This window comes from Cylas formicarius, unplaced genomic scaffold (genome assembly GCF_029955315.1).
Source record: "Cylas formicarius isolate icCylForm1 unplaced genomic scaffold, icCylForm1.1 PGA_scaffold_3__17_contigs__length_32017465, whole genome shotgun sequence".
In the NCBI taxonomy this organism is placed as follows: Eukaryota; Metazoa; Arthropoda; class Insecta; order Coleoptera; family Brentidae; genus Cylas; species Cylas formicarius.
Genome location: NW_026844326.1, coordinates 30,787,985 through 30,811,583, shown reverse-complemented (window position 1 = coordinate 30,811,583; position 23,599 = coordinate 30,787,985). Strand labels below are relative to the sequence as shown.

The 23,599-nt window shown below is 37.4% G+C and overlaps 1 protein-coding gene across 1 annotated transcript in view; it reads left to right on the top strand.

Annotated features, from left to right (window-relative positions):
* The first annotated feature begins 480 nt into the window (after window positions 1–480).
* Window positions 481–23,599, top strand: part of LOC132699748 (uncharacterized) — a 364,826-nt gene continuing 341,707 nt past the window's right edge. Inside the window, exons 1-2 of the mRNA XM_060666621.1 lie at window positions 481–620; window positions 10,391–10,603. Of these exons, the coding sequence (XP_060522604.1) occupies window positions 10,397–10,603 (207 nt within the window). The 5' untranslated portion in view covers window positions 481–620; window positions 10,391–10,396. The remainder of the gene's footprint in view (window positions 621–10,390; window positions 10,604–23,599) is intronic.

Sequence of the window (23,599 nt, the reverse complement as noted above, 5' to 3'; positions counted from 1 at the left end):
CCATGGTCCTGCGAAGGTCTGCGGTTAAAGTACTGTGAAATACTTAAAACGTCAAAGCAATAGATGTGATATATTTTTGGTCGTATTATACTGGTGCTCGTTAACACTATCCGGTACAGAACCTGACGTAGTATACTACTTAAAAAAAATTACCCGTGGTATTATTTCCCAATGGGTTCTCCTGTTCTTCACTAATGATTACATATGAAATTTTTCAATGGGGATATTGAAGAAAACGTTTCAGACATGTGAATCCCGTGGCATATAACATCTCTTGTTGCTTATCGAGCGTGTCGTTTTCGATCCATTCGCGTATTTTCTAACCTGATGAGTGGACGAAAACGCGACGTCGAAACGTCTTTGCCTGAGACGTCCAGAAGGAAAAGTTAGCAGGCGGTGCGCACACACATAATGTGTTTCGCGAGTCATCCCAAAGATCGAGGCCGCATAGCTGGGCATTCGGCATCGCACCGACCTGGCGTCGACACGTGCGTCGCGACGCTTCAACTACGACGCCGCGTCGCGAATCGTCCCGATATCGTTCGCGAACTGTGACTTTTTTTAACTGTCGTGATTGTGTGTGTGTGTTCGAATCGTGTTTAATTGACTGAATTTTTGCTGTGAGTTCCCACCAACTAACCAAAATTTCATAAAAACTAATTTACTGTTAGCTTAGTACCTTTTTTTAGTTTCTCAATCCCAGGGGGATAATTAAAAATGGATATGAATGCCTAATAAACTTAAAAAAAAATTAAATATAAAAAAAAACAATAGGGGGACCTGAATACAGTTTAATGTAATTAAGAAAATTATTTCGTTTCAAAAGTTCAAAAAGTACAAGGGCAAATGAAAATTGAAAGGACTACGAGATAGGAAATAACGTTTTAAAACACTTTCTTGCTCTAAATGCCCATGCAATTCTTGTCTTTCACAATTTCGAGCGTTATGACTCTCACATTTTTGCTCGGTGGCACATCACATTCAAACAAAAGGAAACTTAAATAACAAGTAAAGTAAAGTTCGTTGATGAGTGATTGAGAAATATGAAACTTTAGTTTCATAGTGCAGAGAATAAGTTTCATCACTTCATTAGTCAGCAGTTCTAAGATTTAAATTAAACCCAAATTATTTTTATTACAAAAATTTTAGCTCACACTGGGAGGAAAGAGAACCAAACATCATAAGAAAACTGACAAAACGTCCTCCAAACATCCCTAAAAAACTATATTTTCACAATTCCGAGCGTTACGACAGCCACCTTCTCGTTTCGCGCGATAGAGTGTACAATAAAAAACTTAAACACGCTACTTTAGGGACTCACGGCTTAGTTTTATTAACAGCGTGGTCCCGTCAATTTTTTATCACTGAGCGAAGCATCATTTTTCCGCGAGCTATTTTCCCCTAGCGGTTTTATCGTCCTAAAGTACATTCCCTTGATATAAAGATGTATTTTTTATGATCCACTTGCCGGGTGGCGGGGCCAAAAAAGACTGGCCGGCTCTCGGTTTTACGATCAGAAAAAATGCAGCGGGAATAACGACGCGTGTAAAACTCGCATAATGCATCGTAAATCGTTTCCCGGTATACGGGGAGATGTCAAAAAGTTCCAGTATCACTTCCACTAAATAGGTTATATTTGGTGATCACCTTGCGATTTGTATTATTTAAAATATTATATTGGAAAGCTGTTTTTCCATTTTTGGCCAGGCCACAAAAATAAATAACATTTTGGAACATTTACGTAATGGGCAGTAGTTTGTTTACATATCATATTCGTTACTCAGGAGTGACGGGGGGTTCAATCCTTAGGCCCCTCTTGTATCTCTTGTCTATATTTGACATGAGTTTTTTAAAATGAACTTCAATTTTTTTTTCGCAGCCTACTAGTATGTATTTTTAAAAGAAGGCAAAGTTTTATCGTGATGCTGGAGCGGCATCTATGTCAGGCCGGGAAATTTTGGCGCTAACCTCGTATATCATTACCCCTGACCAATCTATCATAGAGATACCGGGGTCTTTCGTACCTAACAATTTTATACCGTAACGTAAACAGATTCACAAAATAACTTTCGGATAGATTTAACCACTGAGAAAGTGCCTGCGTTATATGGTCAAATTTACTCAAACTGTAGCTGTATCTCAAGCAGGCATTTTTCAATTTTTGTAAGCTGCATTGGTTTTTCCGTCTTAGAGCCGGCCAGTATACAACGTCGGCATATAAGAGAATCACACAATTCAAGTCTAATCCCAGTAGATAAGTAAAGTACTTCCAGTTTCGCGTGAGAAGCAAAAAGCAGCTTACTATCAAGAAAAACTCTTTAGTTTTTACATTTTTCGACTAATTCAGATCATTATACTGCATAATTTCCTCTTTTTTATTGCCAAATTAATACGGTAAATCATCCTTATGGGTCTAAACATCGACCATATAAGAATTTGATTTTTCACAAACCCAACCCAAAACCCATCGATCTTTTTTTGTCTAAAATTATGTATTTGAATTGAGGAAAATGTCTACGCGAAGATAAAAATAGGAACAAATATCAGAATTTCAATTTAGCACATTTTTGTTTGCCCGATAAGTTGGATTATGTAGCTGAACCGGATCGTAATATGAAAACGGATTTATTTTTATTAGACGGGATCGTCCCTACGACCACTAATCCGATAAACATCCGGAGACGATAGTGTCCTTTTATTCGATAAAAGAAGGGGGCACGGACGCAAGCGAAATTTACGATTTTAATTTTTTTTTTTTGGCCGTTTCTCGGGGAACGTCTCACTCGATCGCGTCCTGGAAGTCCCCGGAATTAAACACTCGAATCGTCCGCGCCCCAGAGTCTCCCCTCCACCCCCGTAAAAACGAATCCTCCAGGGGAACCGGGCGGCTAATTTCCCGGAATTATCTCGTCGTGAAGCCCACCTTGACGGGCCTAAACAAACGATAGGAAACTTTCGTAGGGACGGTTTAAATACTTTAATTAGTTTTAAGCGAAAAGGAGTTTTGAAGAACTACAACGGAGTCCGGAAACCCGGCGCGATAGACGTTTAAAATTTAAAATTTCCGCCATCGCAAACGCGTTATCGAAAGCGGTAACGATTTTTACTGAACACCCACACCCACCCGTTTTACAAAATTAGCCAGACCGTTGTTAGTGCCGGCGCCGAATTGGCATTCGATTGTTTGCATATTTGCGACAGCGAAACAGTAAACAAGTAATGCACAATAAAATGGTAAGCGTTAATGTTTTACGAGACGTCACGTATGCGGAGTCTGGTTTATTTTGCTGGTCTGGCAATGGAATTTTGAATATTTACAAATCTTCTGCTGACGTTTCGCCAATCATCCTCTTGGCTTCTTTAGAGCTTGACTGAAACTGACTCGCATTTTACTCTGTATGGTCTATTCATAGATATAAGAAAGTGACCAATTGCTTTTGATGGGAAATTAGAATGCGGCTTAGTAACCTGAAACCTTCGGTACCGGAACCACCAAAGATGACTCCCATTCCTCTGGAAACTGCGTTAGTTTTTGACTGTATCCCCGTATTCTAAAGGCATATCAATATTTTACCATAATTACACTTTCAACAAAAAATTGTAATTCTTGTCGAGAGCTTCTTCTGCATTTTTAATCTTACCGACTTTACAGTTAATAATGAATACAAGCAAAGCCACCTAAGTATTATTTTGTTTTTATAAAAATCTATTTACTTATCTGGTTTTTTCCTTCCTCCGAGCTTATTTTTTAACGGAGTTTGCAAATTTTGGTGTCAAAATGTTGCAAAAAAAGTACCGGTTTTTGTTCCCACTAGGGTGCTATTTGAAAAAACTAGATTATCCTAAAAAATTCATAGTTCATTGCCATTAGACAAGTAAAGAAAAGTTTAGTTTACAATTTTTCCAATGATCGGGTGACCCGGTAAATAGTATTTATGATGGATCCTAGACACAATTTTCAAAAATTAAAAAAACAAAAAAAAGGGGAAAACCGCCCATCCCACGTAAAATGACCTCCTAAATTCAAAAATGCAAAAAAACATAGGATGTGCCGTTTAAATTTGAAAGTTACTGTCGTTTCCGCTCAAACCGACCATTTACTACATATTGTCAAAAAATTGGACATTCAGCCTATATTAACCCTTTCAAATTTCAAATCGCTATCTCAAGCCGTTTAAAAGTTATAGAGTGTTCTCACTTTCTTGTGTCACCCGGTATACAGTACCGGTAAAATTGCGTACGCCCGCCACTGGTGAATTTTAAAAAAAATGTGATAGATATAAGAATGTGACCAATTGCTTTTGAATAGGATTATCCAAGGGTGGTCATTAACATACAATGCAACAACATTATTCCCTAAAGTTTCGGAATTTAAATTCAGGTAAAATTGTGGTCCGTAATAAAAAATAATTTTATACCTACCTGTGTTTAATATTCTTTGGTTTGGTATATAACTTAGTTTAAGTTTATTAGTAATCATTCTTATTTCGTGTGTAATGCAGCGTGTGTTGAATCTTGTGCGAATTATGCAAAATATTTTCGAGTCTAGTGTATCTCGGGAGATGCTCCCGCCCAAATGTAGAAAACACTATTATATTGAGACTGAGGAAGTTATAAACAATGCTTATTTGACTCTCATCTTTAAGAGAAACGGTCACATTGACGAAAATTCCAACATGAACTATGTGGAAAATTGTGAATAATCCCATTTCAGCGAGGAAAAAAGAAGCGATGCTGACATGTTCTCGAGTGTAGATGAAAGTGATCAAAACGGCGGAAAATTTACCAGTTACACGAGGAACAAAGCGTGACTACATTAGATATCTTAATTAGGAAGCTTGAAAAAGATGAAACCGGTGTTAAATGTGGCAGAACTACCTTATGGAAGTGTATTCAACACATGGGTTTGAGATGTGAAAAAATTGACAGAAGGCAAGTTTTAATAGAGTCATTCAGAATTCGGAAATGGTGACTGGAATATCTAGAAAAAAATAAGGATTTACAGAGAACAACAAACAATTATTTACTTGTATGAAACCTGGTTCGACACTTATGATACCCCGCAAAAGGGTTGGGTTGACTCAATTGGTAAGTGTAAAACAAAGGCGCCATCAAAAAGAGGTAAAAAAATAACTATTTTTCATGCTGGCTCTAAAGATGGTTGGATTCCAAATGGACTTTCTTTGTCTGCGAAAAATATTAAAGATTCTTCTCTGGATTACCATAAAGACACCACCGCTGATTTATTTGAAGTTGGTTTAATAACAAACGAGTTCCAAACGTTCCTCCTAATAGCGTCATTGTAATGGACAATGCAAGTCATCAGAGTAGATAGTTGACTAAAACCTCTTCCTCATGTGACACAAAAGCAACAATCCAAAACTACATGTATATTAAGGACGTTTATTTTCACGAAGCAATTAATTGAGGTTCTACAAAGCTTGAACCTACAAAAGGAATACGTCTGTGATAATTATGCAAAAAATCTAGGGCATACAGTTTTAAGGCTTCCACCTTACCACTGTATATTTAATACCATTGAACATGTTTGGCACCAACTGAAATCTGCCATTCGTCGTAACAATGTTTTTCCCCGTGTTAACTCCAATGTCCTCAAACTTATAGAAACCGAAGTCTCTAACATCCCTCCACAAAGTTGGGCAAATTCTGTTAAACATATAGAAAAAGCAGAACAATCGTACATCCATATTGCAAATAATATAGAACAAATAATAATTAGAACAGGCGATTATAGCGATAGTGATACTGATATATTATGTGAATAATTTTAAGTAATTTAAATAGGTAATAAAAATAATTTGTAATTTTATTTTAGATTTAAACATAAATACATAAATAAATATTGTTTAGTATCTTTCCTAACAAAACCCCAAATAATTAAATTCTAAGCAAAGTACGGACCTGTTCGGCCATATTTCATTCTTACAGCTTGCCCGGGTCTTTCCTTAATTCGTATCAGTTAGTCACTTTCTTATTTATATCTATGAACAGACTTTACCCATATTGGTGGCAGGTAAAGACCTGAGTAGCGATTAAGATTTTCATGCAAGAGAGAAGAAAGCCCTCGATATCTTCCATTTATAGCGAAAATTATGGAAACGTTCCCTTGATGATACTTTTATTATTTTATTTTTATCCTTGATAGATATTCTTAGACATTTACACATATACACATATTTGAATGAAGCCTTAAGAAAATTGGAATTCGAAAGAATTGGAATAGAATTAACAAATAACACCAGTATTTAGACTCTTACATTTTGCGGATGATCAAGTTGTAGTGGCCCAGTTTATGACAAGGATGAATATACAAGATGGGGAATGACAGTAAACTGCAATAAAACAAAATACATGTGTGTGGGCGCGGAGGAACAGGATCTGGAATTTGGGAATAGCGTTACATACATACAACTGCCTGGGAACTAAGATGGATAAGAGTGGACCAAGAAGAAAGGAAATAGAAGGCCGAATAGTGGTTGACACATATTTCCGAAGAAAGCATAGTCCTTTATGGATGCTAAACATGGTAACTGTACAAAGCCTTGCAAAGAAGACTGCTGTCCTTAGAAACGGACTTCTGGTAAACTAAGGATGGATCGAGTAAACAACCAAACCAAAGACTATCCTTGAAGAAATAGACTAACAACAACTTATATGGTATGGCCACAGAAGAAGAAGGAATTACCGAAGCAAATTCTAAAATGGACACCCACAGAAAGAAGGAAAAAGGGAAGACCTAGGATCTCGTGGCTAAACGGAATACATCCAACCATATCAGAAAGGAACAAGATTGCTTTCGAAAAATCGTCGCTGTGCAGGGCAAGTTCGTAGTTCGTAGCACGAAGTAGCTTTGTATTTCAAAAAGAAGCTGTTTTGCGGTTTCAGAATTTTGCTGATCGGCTTAACAGTTTTAGAGAAAATAATTTTTTTCTGAAAACCGAAATGACCAAAAAAAAAAATTCAAAAATTAAAAAAATATACTCTGCGGCATTTGATTGCGCCCAATTTTAAAAGTGTGAGTGTGAGTCGGAACTTTGACCCCTCTGCCAAATCTGAAGTCGGTGGCTGCAAATTTGGGACATGTACTACATGTTTTAATTGAGCCCAGAATGTCTAGAACACCCTGTGCAAAATGTGAAAACTTTAATTACAAAAGTTTTAGCTGTCCGTACGGGCTATACAGCCATATAAAGAAAATTGATAACAGAATCACAGACATCTAGTTATGGTCAATTATCTTTGCAAAGGGAGTCCAATTTTCAGTTTTTTGCAAATTACCGACGCACCCTGTATATTTAAAAAAATTCAACAAAAATGATTTTTTTTCCGGTTCTTGGGCGTCATTTGGTTCAAGAATTTTTTCGATACTCTGCAAATGCGGCTTTTAAATTTTTAAAAATTGTTCACACCCCCCGCCCCCCTTCAGTTTCAATAGGCTTCGTCACGGATTCTATATGTGTGTCAAATTTCAGGTAGATGGCTTCAAATTTCGGCCATTTATCGTGTTTCATAGCAATGTAATAAAAACAATCGAAAATCTAAAAAAAAAGATGGACGCCTTGGTTTGATCAGACTTATTTTTTGCTGGTTTGTGTAGCTCATGCACGGCTTAAAAGGAGCAAAAATTGAATGCCAGGTTGCAAACCGTTCAAAAGATATAGCCAATTAATTCCAGGTTTACAGAGAAACGAGGAACGGAGAACAGAAAATTAAAACAAAAATTGTGTATACAGGAACTTCCGATGTTACGTGTTCTCAGTCCTGTTGTATGGGGTAGAATCTTGGACTCTCACAGAGACTATCTTCAAAAAGCGGGAAGCTTTTGAAACGTGGGTGTACAGGCGCATGTTGACGATAAGTTGGATGAACAGAATGAATATGAGACATCCAACATCCAGCATTTAATCATTCAGGACAAGTTTCCATCACAAAATACACTTCATCACAACCTTCCAAAGACAATAACTCCGAGAGCAACCCAACATTTGCTCAAAATCACCACATTTCAAAAGTTGTTAAGAAATATAATGTCAAAACCAGATTTACCACTTGTCCTGCAACAACATCCGTCAAAGATAAAATTCCGTTCGAAATACCAGGAATTTACGGTGCTTTAGGTGGCAGTTGTGCTTGGTGGTGTCTATTTATCTACGTCACTTACTACGGAGCACGTGACCGCCACAGAGAACGCGAAAAATGGTGTACTAACGTTTACGTTACTTATAAGGGACTTTTTATAACGTTTCTATTTTAAGTTAAGTCGTTTAGCGCTTTTTCGTTCTACGATGCCGGTGTCTGTTTCGCGAATGGCACAGCGAAATGGGACCTAAAACAAATAACAGAGAAAATATAGAATTACCTTCTGGCGAAGCTCGTTTCTTTAATGGCCTCGCACGAATCGTACTTTATTAGCTAGACTGACTTAGAGCGGAGAAAACTTAAAACAGTTTTCATCATAATTTTATCCCGTTTCATGGCTACGCTTCGTTCTGTAGAGTAATTTAAAGCCTTGATCCGAAATATTTTTCGTCGATTTACAACACACCGGGTATTTTAACGCCGACGCTACAGTCTAAAAGCGCACCCGGCATAAATAAATCTATACGTCGTTATTTATATCCCATTCGGGCCCAAGTCGTCCCTTATCAGACGTTTTATGGCTGCAGGCCATCGAGCAGTGATATTAACACTCGTGTCTCGACCCTTGTTTCAGACCCTCGCGCACCCAGGGTGGAAAAGGTGACGGACAGGTATTAAAACGATTTGACAGCTCGGCAAGGGGGCGAAAATTTGATGTACAAGTTAAACATGACACGCGGTTGTTTGTTTCGGGGTTTCGTTTACGTAATGGGGAGATTCACGACGACTTTGCACCCGTGTGTCGCCGTACAGGCGGCACACCATGTTCTTCTTCTTCTTGGCTTTTCCTTAACGTGGGCACGTCAACTAAGGACATTCGCCCATCGGCACACGGTTATCATTAGAGCAGGTAGTCCGGCCTGTCATTCCCTACGCTCATTTATAATACAGTCCAAACTCTATGTAGCGAAATTGAGGAGACTGCTTTTTTTTTGTTATAATGCCAATACGCATCTCGTACTTTGCCTTGTATTTTCACCATTTCTTCGAGATTGGCATCGTCCCCATAATACATAAAAAATTTCTCTAGCAGCTAGACTGAATATAGGGCTTGTTGAATGGTTGGTGGTGGTCCCTGATAAACTTCTTCATCTTCTTCTTCCTCTTGGTCCTCTTCCTCACCCTTTCTTGCTTGTTGTAATATGGTTTCCTCTGTCAAATCTGCTGTTGTAGGCATATCCTGATCCTCGCTTAGTGGCTGATCATTTTCCAAGTCCTGTTCGCATTCTGTCTCGGTAATAAGTCCTGCATGACGATAGGAGTGTTGAATTGTTTCTGCTGTCACCTCTTTCTAAGCTCAAAGAAATCAATGTCATCCATGCAGACTTGTTTGCCTTGTAAGTGACCGGCAAATGCTTGATGTTCTTAAAACATCGTGGGTTAGTATATATTGGTAGCTACTAACACTGTTATACGTTCGCTTCGAATTTTAAGAGTTTTATCTGTCGTCACTTTGTAAAAAATACCAGTTTCCTCAGCAGGGCTAGTTTTGGCCACGTCTTCTCCAGACAATCGTTAGTGACGTTTCTGTCGACATCACGGGCTTCGCTATTTATCTGTCCATAATTTATACCAATGACACATCTAAAGTTTGTTCTGGAATCGGTTGACGGGATAACAAAAAACTTTCGGCGGGAGTTCAAAATTTCTGTAGATACAGAAGAGTGGTTAAGTGGCAAATTACATATTTTACGCCAAAACGATGGAAAGAAAAAGGCTGTGCCGTATGTTCTACCTGGTATATTTGTGACACTGGCGCCCGTAAGCCTCAACTACACATTGGTTCGAACGGTACCATACACTACAAAATTTTAGAATGTAATTTTTTTTTATTGGGTATAAATTTATTTTATGATAATCGTAGTGACTATGAAAATGTTAGGTTTTATGTGTGTTCCTCTATCCTCAAGGTCAATTATTTTTGAAACCATTAATTTTTATTTAGAGCTTTTCAAGCTTTTTTTATTTAGTTATTAATATTAATTAATATATTATAAAATATTTTAAAAAAACACAATCCCATAGTTTTTACTAGGTGATTTTTTTTAATTAAAAAAAACCAATATAAAAAAGTCCGAGCAGAAAGATAAGCAGATAAAATGATAGTACAATGTACTCTCGAAAGGACATATATACGAGTGCAAAGGGTTAAAACTATAATGGAGTTCTTATATCGTGTTGTGTTGTTCTTATGTTCTTATTTGTCTTATTGCTTGATTTTTGTTTGTAGTGCGAGATGTGTGAGAGCGCGTACAACTCGCCACTGCCGACGCGTAGACTCACCGAGTCGTGCTGTAGCAGTCCAGCACGCAGTATCCGAAGTCACACCATCGAAATACTCACCGACTCGGACGGGGAAGGGGACGATCTCTATACCGAAGTACCGGGGACCCCGGACCAGACCGTCATATCCGGATGGCTTAAGTTTCGAGACAACAAAAAGGTCAGTATGTAATTTAGTTCGCTAACAATACCGATGGCACTGGGGAAACGGAGCGGTCAGGGGAAAGGGCTAACACTGATTAAACATGGACGCGATATGTATCTACATATGTTAATTGTATGGAATCGTCGAGAGCCGTACGTTAATGGGGATTCGTAAAAGGGGTCAGTCACGCGAACCAATAAGGCGAATGGGTTTCGGTTAAAAAAATGTTTCTCGTTTATGTGTCGGCCATTAGCGTTTTGATTCAGGTTTTGACAGTTCTTCAAATAAAAATGTAATAAAAATATTATTAAGTTGGCGGGAAACGTTTGCTGTTCGATCCGCACACTTTCATTTGGTTTTAGTTAATAAATCATTACAACTAACGTAAGGACTATTATTAGATTAGATTTTTTCAGTACTTGGAGTTAAAGCACGAGATTTCTCCACAACCTTGCAAGTTACGATTCACATTCGTTCATTTTATAATTATGCGCAAACGTAAGCCCATGGTTTCATTACTTCACTATTCTGTGAAAAATGGGGTTTTAAATGGTTGGCCGACTTTGTTTGCGGACGACGCTACTATCCTAATAAATAAAAAAGATCTTGCTGAAGCTAACTGTGGATTAATAAGGGCTAAGGACTGGTTTACAAGTCGAGAGGAAAATAGATTCTTTCATATACTCTCAAAGGCATATAAACGAAGTAGGGTCAAGTGTCAAATACAAATAACTCCTAATTTAGAAAGCTCCAAAAATAATGGTTCTGGAATCAAAAAGAACCTTCTAAAAGTAAAAGCAGTAACGAACAGGATAGTGACCAATCCTTATGTCTTAATACATAAAAGGAAATGCAGCAGCAGAATTTTGCTGTCAATGCTAATGAAATAAGTTTTGTTAAATATAAGCAAATTTTAGTAGTGTTAACTTTTCCAGAAATTGAAATGCGGGGAGAAAGAATTTATTACGATTTACATATATATAAGGTTGTTCGGAAAGTCATTTCGTTTTTTCCCGTCAGAGGACTTAATTACGTTTTTTCGAAACCAACTTCACACTTAAGCCGCATAACCATTATATGTCTTGAGAGCTGATATCGCAAGGCTTGTGTGTGAAAAAGTTCTATTAATTCTACGCAGTAGTTTTTGGTTGGTGCTCTTTTAAATATGGAGAGCAATAAGCAGCATTTTCGTCATATTTTACTTTTTTACTTCAGAAAAGGTAAAAATGCTATCCAAGCGAGAAAAAAATTGACGGATGTGTATGGAGAAGGCGTGTTAACAGTACGCCAGTGCCAGAACTGGTTTGCAAAATTTCGATCCGGCAATTTTGATGTCGAAGATGCACCACGGTCTGGAAGGCCGGTCGAAGCTGACAAAGATGCGATAAAGGCATTAGTTGATGCATATCGGCGAATAACCACACGAGAGATCGGTGAGAGATTAAATTTGTCGAATTCGACTGTTTATGGCCATTTGAAAGGCATGGGCTTAACCTCGAAGCTCGATGTGTGGGTGCCCCATGTCCTTACGGAGCGAAATTTGTGTCGTCGCGTTGACGTGTGTGATTCGCTCCTCAAACGTCAAGAAAATGATCCATTTTTGAAGCGGATTATTACTGGGGACGAAAAATGGGTTGTATACAACAATGTTAAACGCAAGAGGTCATGGAGCAGAAAAGATGAACCGACTCAAAGCGTGTCAAAAGCCAACATTCACCAAAAAAAGGTGATGCTCTCCGTTTGGTGGGATGTCAAAGGAATCGTTTTTTTTGAGCTTTTGCGGGACAATACAACGATTAATTCAGAAGTCTATTGTCATCAACTTTACAAATTGAATGATTCACTTAAAGAGAAGAGGCCCGAATTAATCAACAGGAAGGGTGTAGTGTTCCACCAGGATAATGCGAGACCTCACACAAGTTTGGTCACTCGCCAAAAACTTTTACAGCTTGAATGGGACGTACTGCAACATCCACCATATTCTCCAGATCTGGCGCCTTCCGACTACTATTTGTTCCGGTCCCTGCAAAATTTTTTGGATGGCAAAACCTTTACCTCAAATGAAGATGTCAAAAACCACCTGAACCAGTTTTTTGCCAGCAAGGACCAAAACTTTTATGAGAGGGGAATTATGTTACTGCCAGAAAGATGGCAAAAGGTGTTGGACCAGAATGGCCAATATATAATTTAATAAAATATTTATTCATTATACGAAAACTGTCTTTCATGTTCCCCAAAAAAAAACGAAATGACTTTCCGAACAACCCAATACTTTATTGGGGCAAATGTAAACATGTACTAAAATTGAAATTACTAATACTACAAAGCGTTTGCAATTGCCCTATATTTTATATCCATAATTCTTCCAGTTTTTGATATAGATGTTTACAATTACCCCGAAATTGTTGGAGTAAATGTAAACAATGACATTTTTCTCAAAAAAAAATTTTTATTAAAAAAAATTCTTTACTTTAATATTTTTCGGCCAAAATATCGTTACGAATTTTTTTTTGGTGTTCCTTTTAAAAATAATAGTTTGGTTATAAAACCCTTTACAATTACCCCACTTGGTCCTAAATGTTGGACAAAATGCAAAATTCTTGGAAATTTATTTAGACCCTAAACTAAATTGGTACCACCACACAGAACAAGTGGCTAAAAAATGCTAAAAAAACATTTTTCTAATACGTAGGCTGTAGATTGTAACATATTATTGAGAGCACATTATGCTCTAATTGGATCCCATTTGCTTTATGGTCTGATAAACTAGGCCCAGGGTCCAGGCGCAGCAAGAGTCTTTGGCCTACAACGTAGAATGATTAGACTAATCACAAACGTCAACTGCAGAGAGGATGTTAGATAGAAATTTTCTTAGCTTAAAATCCTTATACTGCCAAGCATCTAGTTTGTGCTTACGAAAATCAAACAGATTTTTTACATGTGAATAAAGTTCACCCTTACTAAATACGGAATAGGGACAACCTTAGACCTGATTTCTTCCGTCTTAATGCTGTTCAAATTACTACTGCATCCATTTTTTAGTACACGTAAGCCCGAGACAAAACAACTCCCAACAAAGTGGTTCAAAAAACTTACTAGCTATATTCAGATGTACACATTTTCTACGTTTGTAACATGATTATAAATGAAATGAAATTTCAGAGACTTTGGTTTAATTAACTAAATTAATTTTTTCACAACTTTGCAGGTTACGATGCATGTCTCTTTATTTTATGATCATGGGCAAATCCATTTTTTCCTATTTCATTATTTTTTTTTATTTTGGTTTCATTAACATAATTTTTCTGTTCTTGAGATATAAGTTGATTATGTGTTTGTAGGGTACGATAGAAGTTTGTTAATTTTATGCAAGCCTCCATTTCTTTATTGCTTTGCTAGCCTTGGGCAGATTTTGGTTTAATTAACTACATGTTTGCGCTATTTAGATCCAAATTGGTTATGCGTTTGAAATTAAATCACCAGATTTTTTCACAACTTTGCAGGTGACGATACACATTTTTTCAGGTTATGATTATATGCCAGACACGCAGCACAAACGCCGAACATAAAGAGTCGTTAAAACGCAGTTAAAACTTCACCCCGCGGCGTCATCTAACAACTGTAACTGTCCCGAAAAACATAAATTAACGCTTAAGCGCGAGATAACTTCGTCCCAGCCCCGCGGGCAAACGACTCCCCGAAACTTCACTTTTTGACCCCGTCGAAAAAGTTTCCAACTTCGGGGGAGGCACCTGAACATAAACACAAATGTTATGTTCACACATAATTAGCCCACGGGATGTTCGAAAGCGGTGGTGCCGCGTTTACTCCGATATGAAGTTTTCGATTGTCGACATCTAAACAAATGTCAATGGTATATTTTGGTTCGAATTATACCTTTATTATTTTCGATGATGGACCATGATAATACAGAAACAAGAGAGTTGATAATGCATGCATTAAGTTATCTGTCTGTGTGCGTAAGTTTTCTGTAAACGTAATGACCCAATGTTAGGTCTGTTTTTTTATTGATAAGAATATCTAAGAATGGGAACTTATTATTAGTCTTGGTTTCAATGGTAAAATGTATGTTATGAATGTCTAAGAAAATCTACTAGGGATTCCTCAATCAACGAAAAATCCGAGAGTCTATAGAAATCTAACAATCTTAACAGCGACTCAGGTCTTACTTGTCACCAATATGGAAATCAGTCATCCGAGACGATGTGCATGCCCCTCATTTAGCTCCGCCCTCCTCAAATAATATATAAGCAGGAGGAACGCAGAAGTTTTATAAAGAGTATGACAATGATCATGTCAATATAAACAATTTTAACTGTACCCAAATTTTATCCCCTGACGAGGAGTTTGGATTTGGCAGCGTCGCTTCGCAAACTTTCAAGATGTCGTCGAGTTGCTAGGTACGGGTCTAGATGTAACCGGATAAGGGCAAAGTTTTCGCCAGTAATGGCAGTTCTCCCTAATGAGCTCGTAATTATTATTGACTTAGTTTTAATAGAGATAATTTCCCGGGCTCCGGATCACTCCCCCACCACTTTGTCGACAGTTATCGGCTCAACTGGATTCGCGGCTTTTGTCAATGTCAACGGAGGACCTCCAAAGACGTCCACTTTGGCCAATAAACGAGCTCGATTCCTTGTGAGGATAACTACAGACGTCCCCGAATGTATGGTCTGTTCATAGATATCGAAAAATGACCAATTGCTTTTGAATTATCCAAGGGTGGTCATCAACATACAATGCAATAAGATTGTTACCTAAGGTTTCCAAATTTAAATTCAGGTAAAATTGTGCTCCGTAATAGAAAATAATTTTATACCTACCTGTGTTTAATATTCTTTGGTTTGGTATACTACTTAGTTTTAGTTTATTAGTAATCATTCTTCTTTCGTGTGTCATACAGCGTGTGTTGAATAGTGTGCGAATTATGCAAAATATGTGCGAGTCTAGTGTAGAAAACACTATTTTATTGGGACTAAGGAAGTTATAAACAATGTTTATTTGACTCTCATTGGACGTGGTGCCAGGAAACAAGCATCTTTAGAAGAAACGGCCACATTGACGAAAATTCCTACATCAAGTGTATGGAAAATTGTGAATAATCGCATTTCAGCGAGGAAAAGAAGAAGCGATGCTGACATTTTCTCGAGTGTAGATGAAAGTGATCAAGATATAATACGGCGTAAAATTTACCAGTTATACAAGGAACAAAGCGTGCCTACATTAGATATCTTAATTAGGAGGCTTGAAAAAGATGAAACCGGTGTTAAATGTGGCTGAACCACCTTGTGGAAGTGTACTCAACACATGGGTTTTAGATTTTAAAAAATTGACAAAAGGCAAGTTTTAATGGAATCTTTTAGAATTCGGAAATGGCGACTGGAATATCTAGACAAAATTAGGATTTACAGAGAACAACAAAGGCCGATTATTTACTTGGATGAAACCTAGTTCGACACTTATGATACACCGGAAAAGGGTTGAGTTGACTCAACTGATAAGTGTAAAACAAACGCGCCATCAAAAAGAGGTAAAAGAATAACTATTTTGCATGCTGGCTCTAAAGATGGTTGGATTCCAAATGGACTTTCTCAGTCTGCGAAAAATATTAAAGTTTCTTCTCGGAATTACCATGAAGACACCACCGCTGATTTATATAAAAGTTGGTTTAAAAATAAACTAGTTCCAGACATTCCTCCTAATAGCGTAATTGTAATGGACAATGCAAGTTATCACAGTAGATGATGATTTTATTTTAGATTTAAACATAAATACATACATAAATAAATAAATTCTGTTTAGTATCTTTCCTAACAACAACTCAAAAAACGAATTCTAGGCAGAGTACGGACCTGTTCGGCCATATTTCATTCTTACAGCTTGCCCGGGTCTTTCCTTAATTCGTATCAGTTAGTCACTTTCTTATATCTATGAACAGACTTTTGGAGGACTATTTTGTATGTGTATTGGCGTACGTCCATTGATGCATTCTTTTCCTATGTCCGCGTCCATCGAGCCATAAAATTGTCCCAAACAGTTCCCGGGTCCCAAGGGAACCGATAAAGGATTAGGTATACGAGGGACTTTAAGAGGGTGCAAGCGTAATACCTTTTTGTTATTCTCGTCGTCTATAGGACGTTCGGGATAATATTGCTTTTTTTTTCAATATTCTAGATGCGGGTGCAGTCGCCTCTCTCCTTAAAGTGGCCTTAAAGGTTTATCGGCCCGTATATCGATTGGGAAGGGATAACTTGTAAATTGTTGTTTTCTTTTGCGGCGGTACGGACTGCGAGGTAATGTTTGCTCTGGGAAGAGCCGAGCGGCCCGTCTCTATAATTCAGGAGCGGTTCGCCAGCGGAGCGGAACGTTGCAAAAATACATTTCTGACGTGTATTCGGTGCCCACGAGACTTGTTTTCGCACCGTTTCGAAAGTATATTTTTGGCTTCGCCGTTTTCCATTCCTACGTTGTATCATTTCTCTCTCCTTCATTTCACTCGAAGTATTTTTATCAGGCACGATGTCGACGCTCATTGTGTAGTACGATTTTATATAATCAAGCTCCGGCGTCTCTAATAATTTTTTGCCCACCTTACCCCAACATTAATATGAAGGGGATATTGATCCTGGTTGCTTTTAGTATACTTTAATGCCGAATAAATATAATAACATGGAACAGATAATATTTGGAGATCTTTAAACTTTGCTCTTACGTCATCCGTAAAATTCAACTGCGTCATCGCCCTGCGTAGCTAAATAATCCCTGGAATAGTGAAAAATATACCATTCCGACTATACTTTGAACCGCGCAACCAGCACAACACCCTGGAGTGCTTCTCACAAAGACCAATAATATGCTGTTCGAACGTCAATTTCGGATCAAGCAGAATCCCACGACAGTTCACATGTAATGGATTGTTGAATGTTGACTCGCGCAAAGAAAATATAATTTGCTGTGTTTTTGATTCATTGAGGTTAAGTTTGTTAGCACGAAGCCAATTGCTAGCCCCGGACTGTCGAACAATATACAAATTATGTCAGCGACATGCTCAGGGAGATCGTTTATATAGATGAAGAATAGAAGAGGACTCATAATGGATAATTGGGGTACTCCATGTTCAACAACTCTAATTTGTGATGATTTTCCATTCAGGACCACGATCTGCCTCCTGTTGAAAAGATAACTTTGAAGGAATCCAACCGATGAGAGATCCACACCATACCTCTGCAATTTACTCAGAAGAACGGGATGCCGGAAAAATTAAATGGTGTGAACCCTTTGTCCTCCTCGGCGATCAAATGTATTAAGCGGTCCTGCGAGTCATTCATTTCTTGCGTTCGGCATCGACTATAGATGTTCACTAGACCTCTGCCTCCGCTTTTTCTGGGAAGATAAAGCCTTTTTACCGATGAATTTGTATGCAAGCATCGGAATTTTGTCATCAGGCGGCGGGTTAGTCTGTCTAACTTATTAAGGTCCGATTCGGACCATTTCAATATCCCGAAAGTGTACGTGAGCACAGGAATAGCCAGGAACTGATTCTTGACTGACAGTTTTGTGTTTATTACTTTTTTCAATTGGGAGTGGTCAATTCGCAGGTTTTGAGTTATCCCTAACTATTTATATGTTTCGTGAAGTGGTAGCTCATCAATATCCCGATACGGCTCCTCCGCATCTGCAACACCCCCTATGTTAATCTGTTTATTATTATTATTATTATTATTATCTCAGGTTTATAAAAAAACTATAAAACCATGCGCTTCTTCCGGGCACACAGCCACACACACACACACACACACTGAATTTCTGCCTGTCTCATCAGGTGTACCGCAAGGTTCAGTCCTTCGACCTATATTATTCTTAATTTATATTTGAATTTGCATTCATTTGCTGATGCCACTCAGCTGTTTTACTCATTCGATCCTAAATTATTTGTTATTGCTTCAATTGGGATTTGCACAACTTATTTCTATATTCTTCTACTCATAAAATGCAATATAATTTTCTTTTCCCCTAAAGTTAACATTGAACAACTATCCAAAATGTATTTATTAATTAACGGTGAAGCTTTAAAAATTGTGAATTGTAATAAAAATCTTGGTGTTGTATTTGAATGTAGATTCGTGGAATATGTATCTTTGTTGGTGAAAAAGTCTTATTTGGTTTGGCGCCATTTGTACAGGCATAGAACTGTCCTTAATTTCAGTTTACGAAAACTTTTAGCTTACTTACGAGCCAAATTACAGTTTCGTAATGTTCAGTCAGTGGCTTTAGGGCACCCCTACGGACTCTCACTGCCAAGATATCGTTTATCTTTGTTCCGCAGATAATTTTCTTATAACGCTGTTGTAATTTTTAATAGCAATTAAATTTTTAAAAAAATATTTCAGGTTGGAACTGCTAACTTGCCAAATAATTTGCTTTTCGATGTTATTCTTTTTATTTTTACTTTAATATTACTATTACATTTATCTATTATACCATATTTAATTCATCAATGTAATTATAACTTCCTATTTAGTTTTCAATTTAAACATTTAAGAGGTTTAGTGGAGTAGCTTTTGCTAGACTTCGCCTCTTCTCTACTGTATAACATAACATAACAATATACAACAATAAAGGCAATTTATTATTATTATTATTATTATTATTATGATAAAGTAGAATGACGTGAGGAAGTGTGATTTGGGATTGCTGACAAACGGCGACACAAGAAACAACGTCAAGGAAAATATGAGGAGAATTAATAATACGGGAATGAAGTCCAACGACATACTCAATATACTCAATCTTCGAAACCGAGAAGCATGGATGTGATGGAATGCTAAGAACCGCGAGGTATTAGAGATGTATTCTACAAAAGTCAATGAAGCTGCAACGAAACATCAGGCTACATTACAAGCAGCCCAGGCCAATGTCATGTGAGGGGGTAAGAGGATTTTTGAATAAGAAAGTTTTTTATTCTATCGATAAATAATTTGATTGTAGTAGTGCCGAACTCTCAGTGTGATATACTTTGTGTTTTTTTTGCAAGTGTCTGTTTTTAAAAATTTGTGTTTTAGTGTTCTGTTTTTCTTTACTTGTTGACATTATCCGACACTTTTGTTAAAGATCAATGGAAATAAACATTATTATTATTATCTCAGGTTTTGGCGAGTTGCATCGACTCCAACGTCATGGATCAGGTCGGCATAGAAGCAAATACTATACAACCATGCGCATCCTGCGGGGTGATGCACACACACACACACACACACACACACACACACGTAGACGTAAAGTTTGAATCCTATAAATATGCATGGTGTCTTGTGGTGCGGAAAAAACCCGGACTTTAAGCGCCGCCGTTAAAATTCAAATTCGTGGCAGTTATGGGGGGGTGGGGGGTCTTGACTTAATTTCGCATAATCGGGGATGGGCGCGGGTCGATTTAAAAAAAAAATGTTTAACGTCCCGGCATATTTACAAACGGCGTATAAACTCGCCACCAACGCGATGTCGGAAAATGTGGCGGTTAAAATTATCGCCTTTCCGGACGGTGGGACTTCATTATCTCTCGTCCGGCGCCTAGGTGCTATCTGCCTAATTTGTTGGAGGCGGCGGTCGCGGAACATACTAGGATTCGTATATTAGCCGCCTTATCGTCACTATGGACCGGCGCCGCCGCCACCTCCGCGCTTTTTTATTGCGCTAAAAAGTGGAGATTTATTCGTTTTGCCGTACCTTTCCCGCCTCCCGCCCCTCGGAAATGCCGCTTAATTGCGAACAGATCGAACATCGAACATTTAATTTGGATCCGCGAGAAATTATCATTTTGCCGAGATGGCGGGAATTTAAATATCCCCCCACTCCCCGCCTCGAAAAAAAAAAACGGTCTGTCTCTATCGAGTAAGTCAATGGCGGCGGTCGAGGTTCTGGAAATGACGCTAATATATATATATATATATATATATATATATATATATATATATATATATATATATATATATATATATATATATATATATATATATTCTCACGTATTGATTCACGGATGGAAAAATGTGATGACACTATATTCCGGGATATCATCCGTTCGCTCGTTGAACTCCGACTGGAATCCTGCATCCGACTGGAATCCTGCAGACGTTTCGCCAAAATCTCACTTGGCATCTTCAATGCTCGCGCTCCGAAAACAGTGTGTGTTCGAGTGTTCGAAGTGTTTTCGGAGCGCGAGCATTGAAGATGCCAAGTGAGATTTTGGCGAAACGTTTGCAGGATTCCAGTCGGATGCAGGATTTGCAGGATTCCAGTCGGATGCAGGATTCCAGTCGGAGTTCAACGAGCGAACGGATGATATCCCGGAGTATAGTGTCATCATATATATATATATATATATATATATATATATATATATATATATATATATATATATATATATATATATATATATATATATATATATATATATATATATATATATATATATATATATATATATATATATATATATATATATATATATATATATATATATATATATATATATATACAGGGTTTTTCACTTAAAATTCTGTACGTCAATAACTCCAAAACGAAAAGAAATATTTAATTTATGTAAAAAGTAGTCAAAGTGTGGGGTCAAGTAGATATTTCCTAAAGTTTAAAAAATTCGACGCCTGCAAAGAGCTGGGCGTCGCGACGCGTCGAAAAATTATTCGATTGCAGAGACTTTGGAAATACGCGCATACAAAAGTACATATTATTTAAAAATTTTTTTGTTATTTACTCAAACTTATTTACTTTACCCGTTTCTAAGTTATACCGATTTAAAGTAAATATTTCTTGATTAATAAAAAATGTGATTAACGCTTATTTTTACAAGTGTGCCATGAATGTTAGTTACTATGGCAACCATTGTTATCGCAGTTGTTTTAAGTGCAATTACAAACAATAGATTTCAACTATTTTAGTATGATTTTATTTATTATTTTTTATCGATTTTTATTTATTATTTTTTATCGATTTAGTTCTGATAACATGATAAATAAATGAGAAAACAGTAAAACACCTACAAGTTAATAACCAAAATTATTATTGCAATTAACTACATAATAAGACATTTCAAAAATTTTGTTCAAAATTATGTCCATCTGCTCGAACACAACTATCAAAAACTTTTAACAGATGAGCTTGGGTCACTTGTAGGAGAGTCCTTCTTGTGATAGCGGCACACGCTGCACTAATTTTGTTAATGAGATCAGCCATATCTTCGATAGGTTCTTCATAGATAACGTTTTTTAGGTAGCCCCAAAGAAAATAATCTGGTGGTGTAATGTCCGGGGACCTCGCCGGCCACCTTACCGGTCCATTAGTACCAAACCATCTATTGGGATATTCTCGATTCAAATACCTCGTTACTATTTGGGCATTATGTGCAGGCGCTCCATCCTGCTGTAGCCACATATTCATTCTAGTGTCAAGAGCCACTTCTTCTAATAGTTCCGGAAGTGTAGTTTGAAGAAATCTTAAATAGCGATCTGCATTTAAAGTTCCTTCGTAAAAGTAAGGTCCAATAAGGAATCCATTTAATATGCCGCACCAAACATTGATACTAAAAATTCGTTGCTTACCTCTTTCTGTAATCCAACGAGGATGGTTTTCGGACCAAAAACGACAGTTGTGTCTATTAACGATTCCATTATTTTGAAATCGACTTTCGTCGCTCCATAAAATTTTCGAGAGAAAATTTGCATCTTGGCTATACAAATCGGACAATGTCGCTAAGAAATACATTCTTCTAGCATAATCGCCTGGTTCTAGTTTACTTTTGTACGGGTGAAAAGAGTTTCTATGTAGAATTCTCCACGAAGAACTTATGGTAACACCGGTATTTTCTTTTATCTCTGATAGGGATATCTTGGGGTTATTATCAACCTGCTGAATTACAGCAGCAGTATTTTCATCATTTGTAGCCGTCCTGTTCCTATCTCTTTTAGGTTTTATGAAGCTGCCATATTCTCTTACGTTTTTACATAAACTTGAAAAGGTTTTTGCATCGGGGACTCTTCTATGCGGATAACGCCGTGCGTAAACTCTTTTTGCTTCTCTACAATTGCATCTGCATTCTCCAAACACCAGTAACATGTCTACTTTTTCCTCATTGCTAAATTGCACCATTTTCACATAATAAATCTTAGTTTTTTTTAAACCGAACAAATTTGGATATTTCTTGTGACAAAATGTGACAATTTTTTGATACAGCAATAACAACTTACGTTTGTAATTGCACTTAAAACAACTGCGATAACAATGGTAACTAACATTCATGGCATACTTGTAAAAATAAGCGTTAATCACATTTTTTATTAATCAAGAAATGTTTACTTTAAATCGGTATAACTTAGAAACGGGTAACGTAAATAAGTTTGAGTAAATAACAAAAAAGTTTTTAAATAATATGTACTTTTGTATGCGCGTATTTCCAAAGTCTCTGCAATCGAATAATTTTTCGTAGAGGCTATGGGACTTTGATGAACCAGGCTGCGGTATCCGTATTTTGACCTAGATAAATATACGAAGACTCTTCCGCGGTTCGATTTTGAACCCCCGACGGAAATTCGTCGAAACGCGTTTTATATTATCCGCCAGCGAAAAATTTCTTAACTCAAAGTAAACGGCGGGTTAACGAGTTTGTTCGGCCGACGAAAATGAATGATTAAACGGGCCCCTTTTCAACCCCGCCTAATAAGGTTGACTTATAATTTCGCGAATGCCTTTCTTCGGGTTTTTCGCCTTCGAGGTGGAGGGTGCGGGCGGGATCGGCCGGTTGTTTTCGGGCGGTTTCATGAGGAGGAAATTTCGCCGATTTTCTAATGAACTTACGTCGAATTCTGCAGACGAGGATGTCTTAATTATAGTTAAACAACTCGTCGTGACGCCACTAGGTTTTTTCTCGATGTTCACGTTTTTATATAACTTTTGCTAAAAGTAAATGCACAGCTGGTTTTG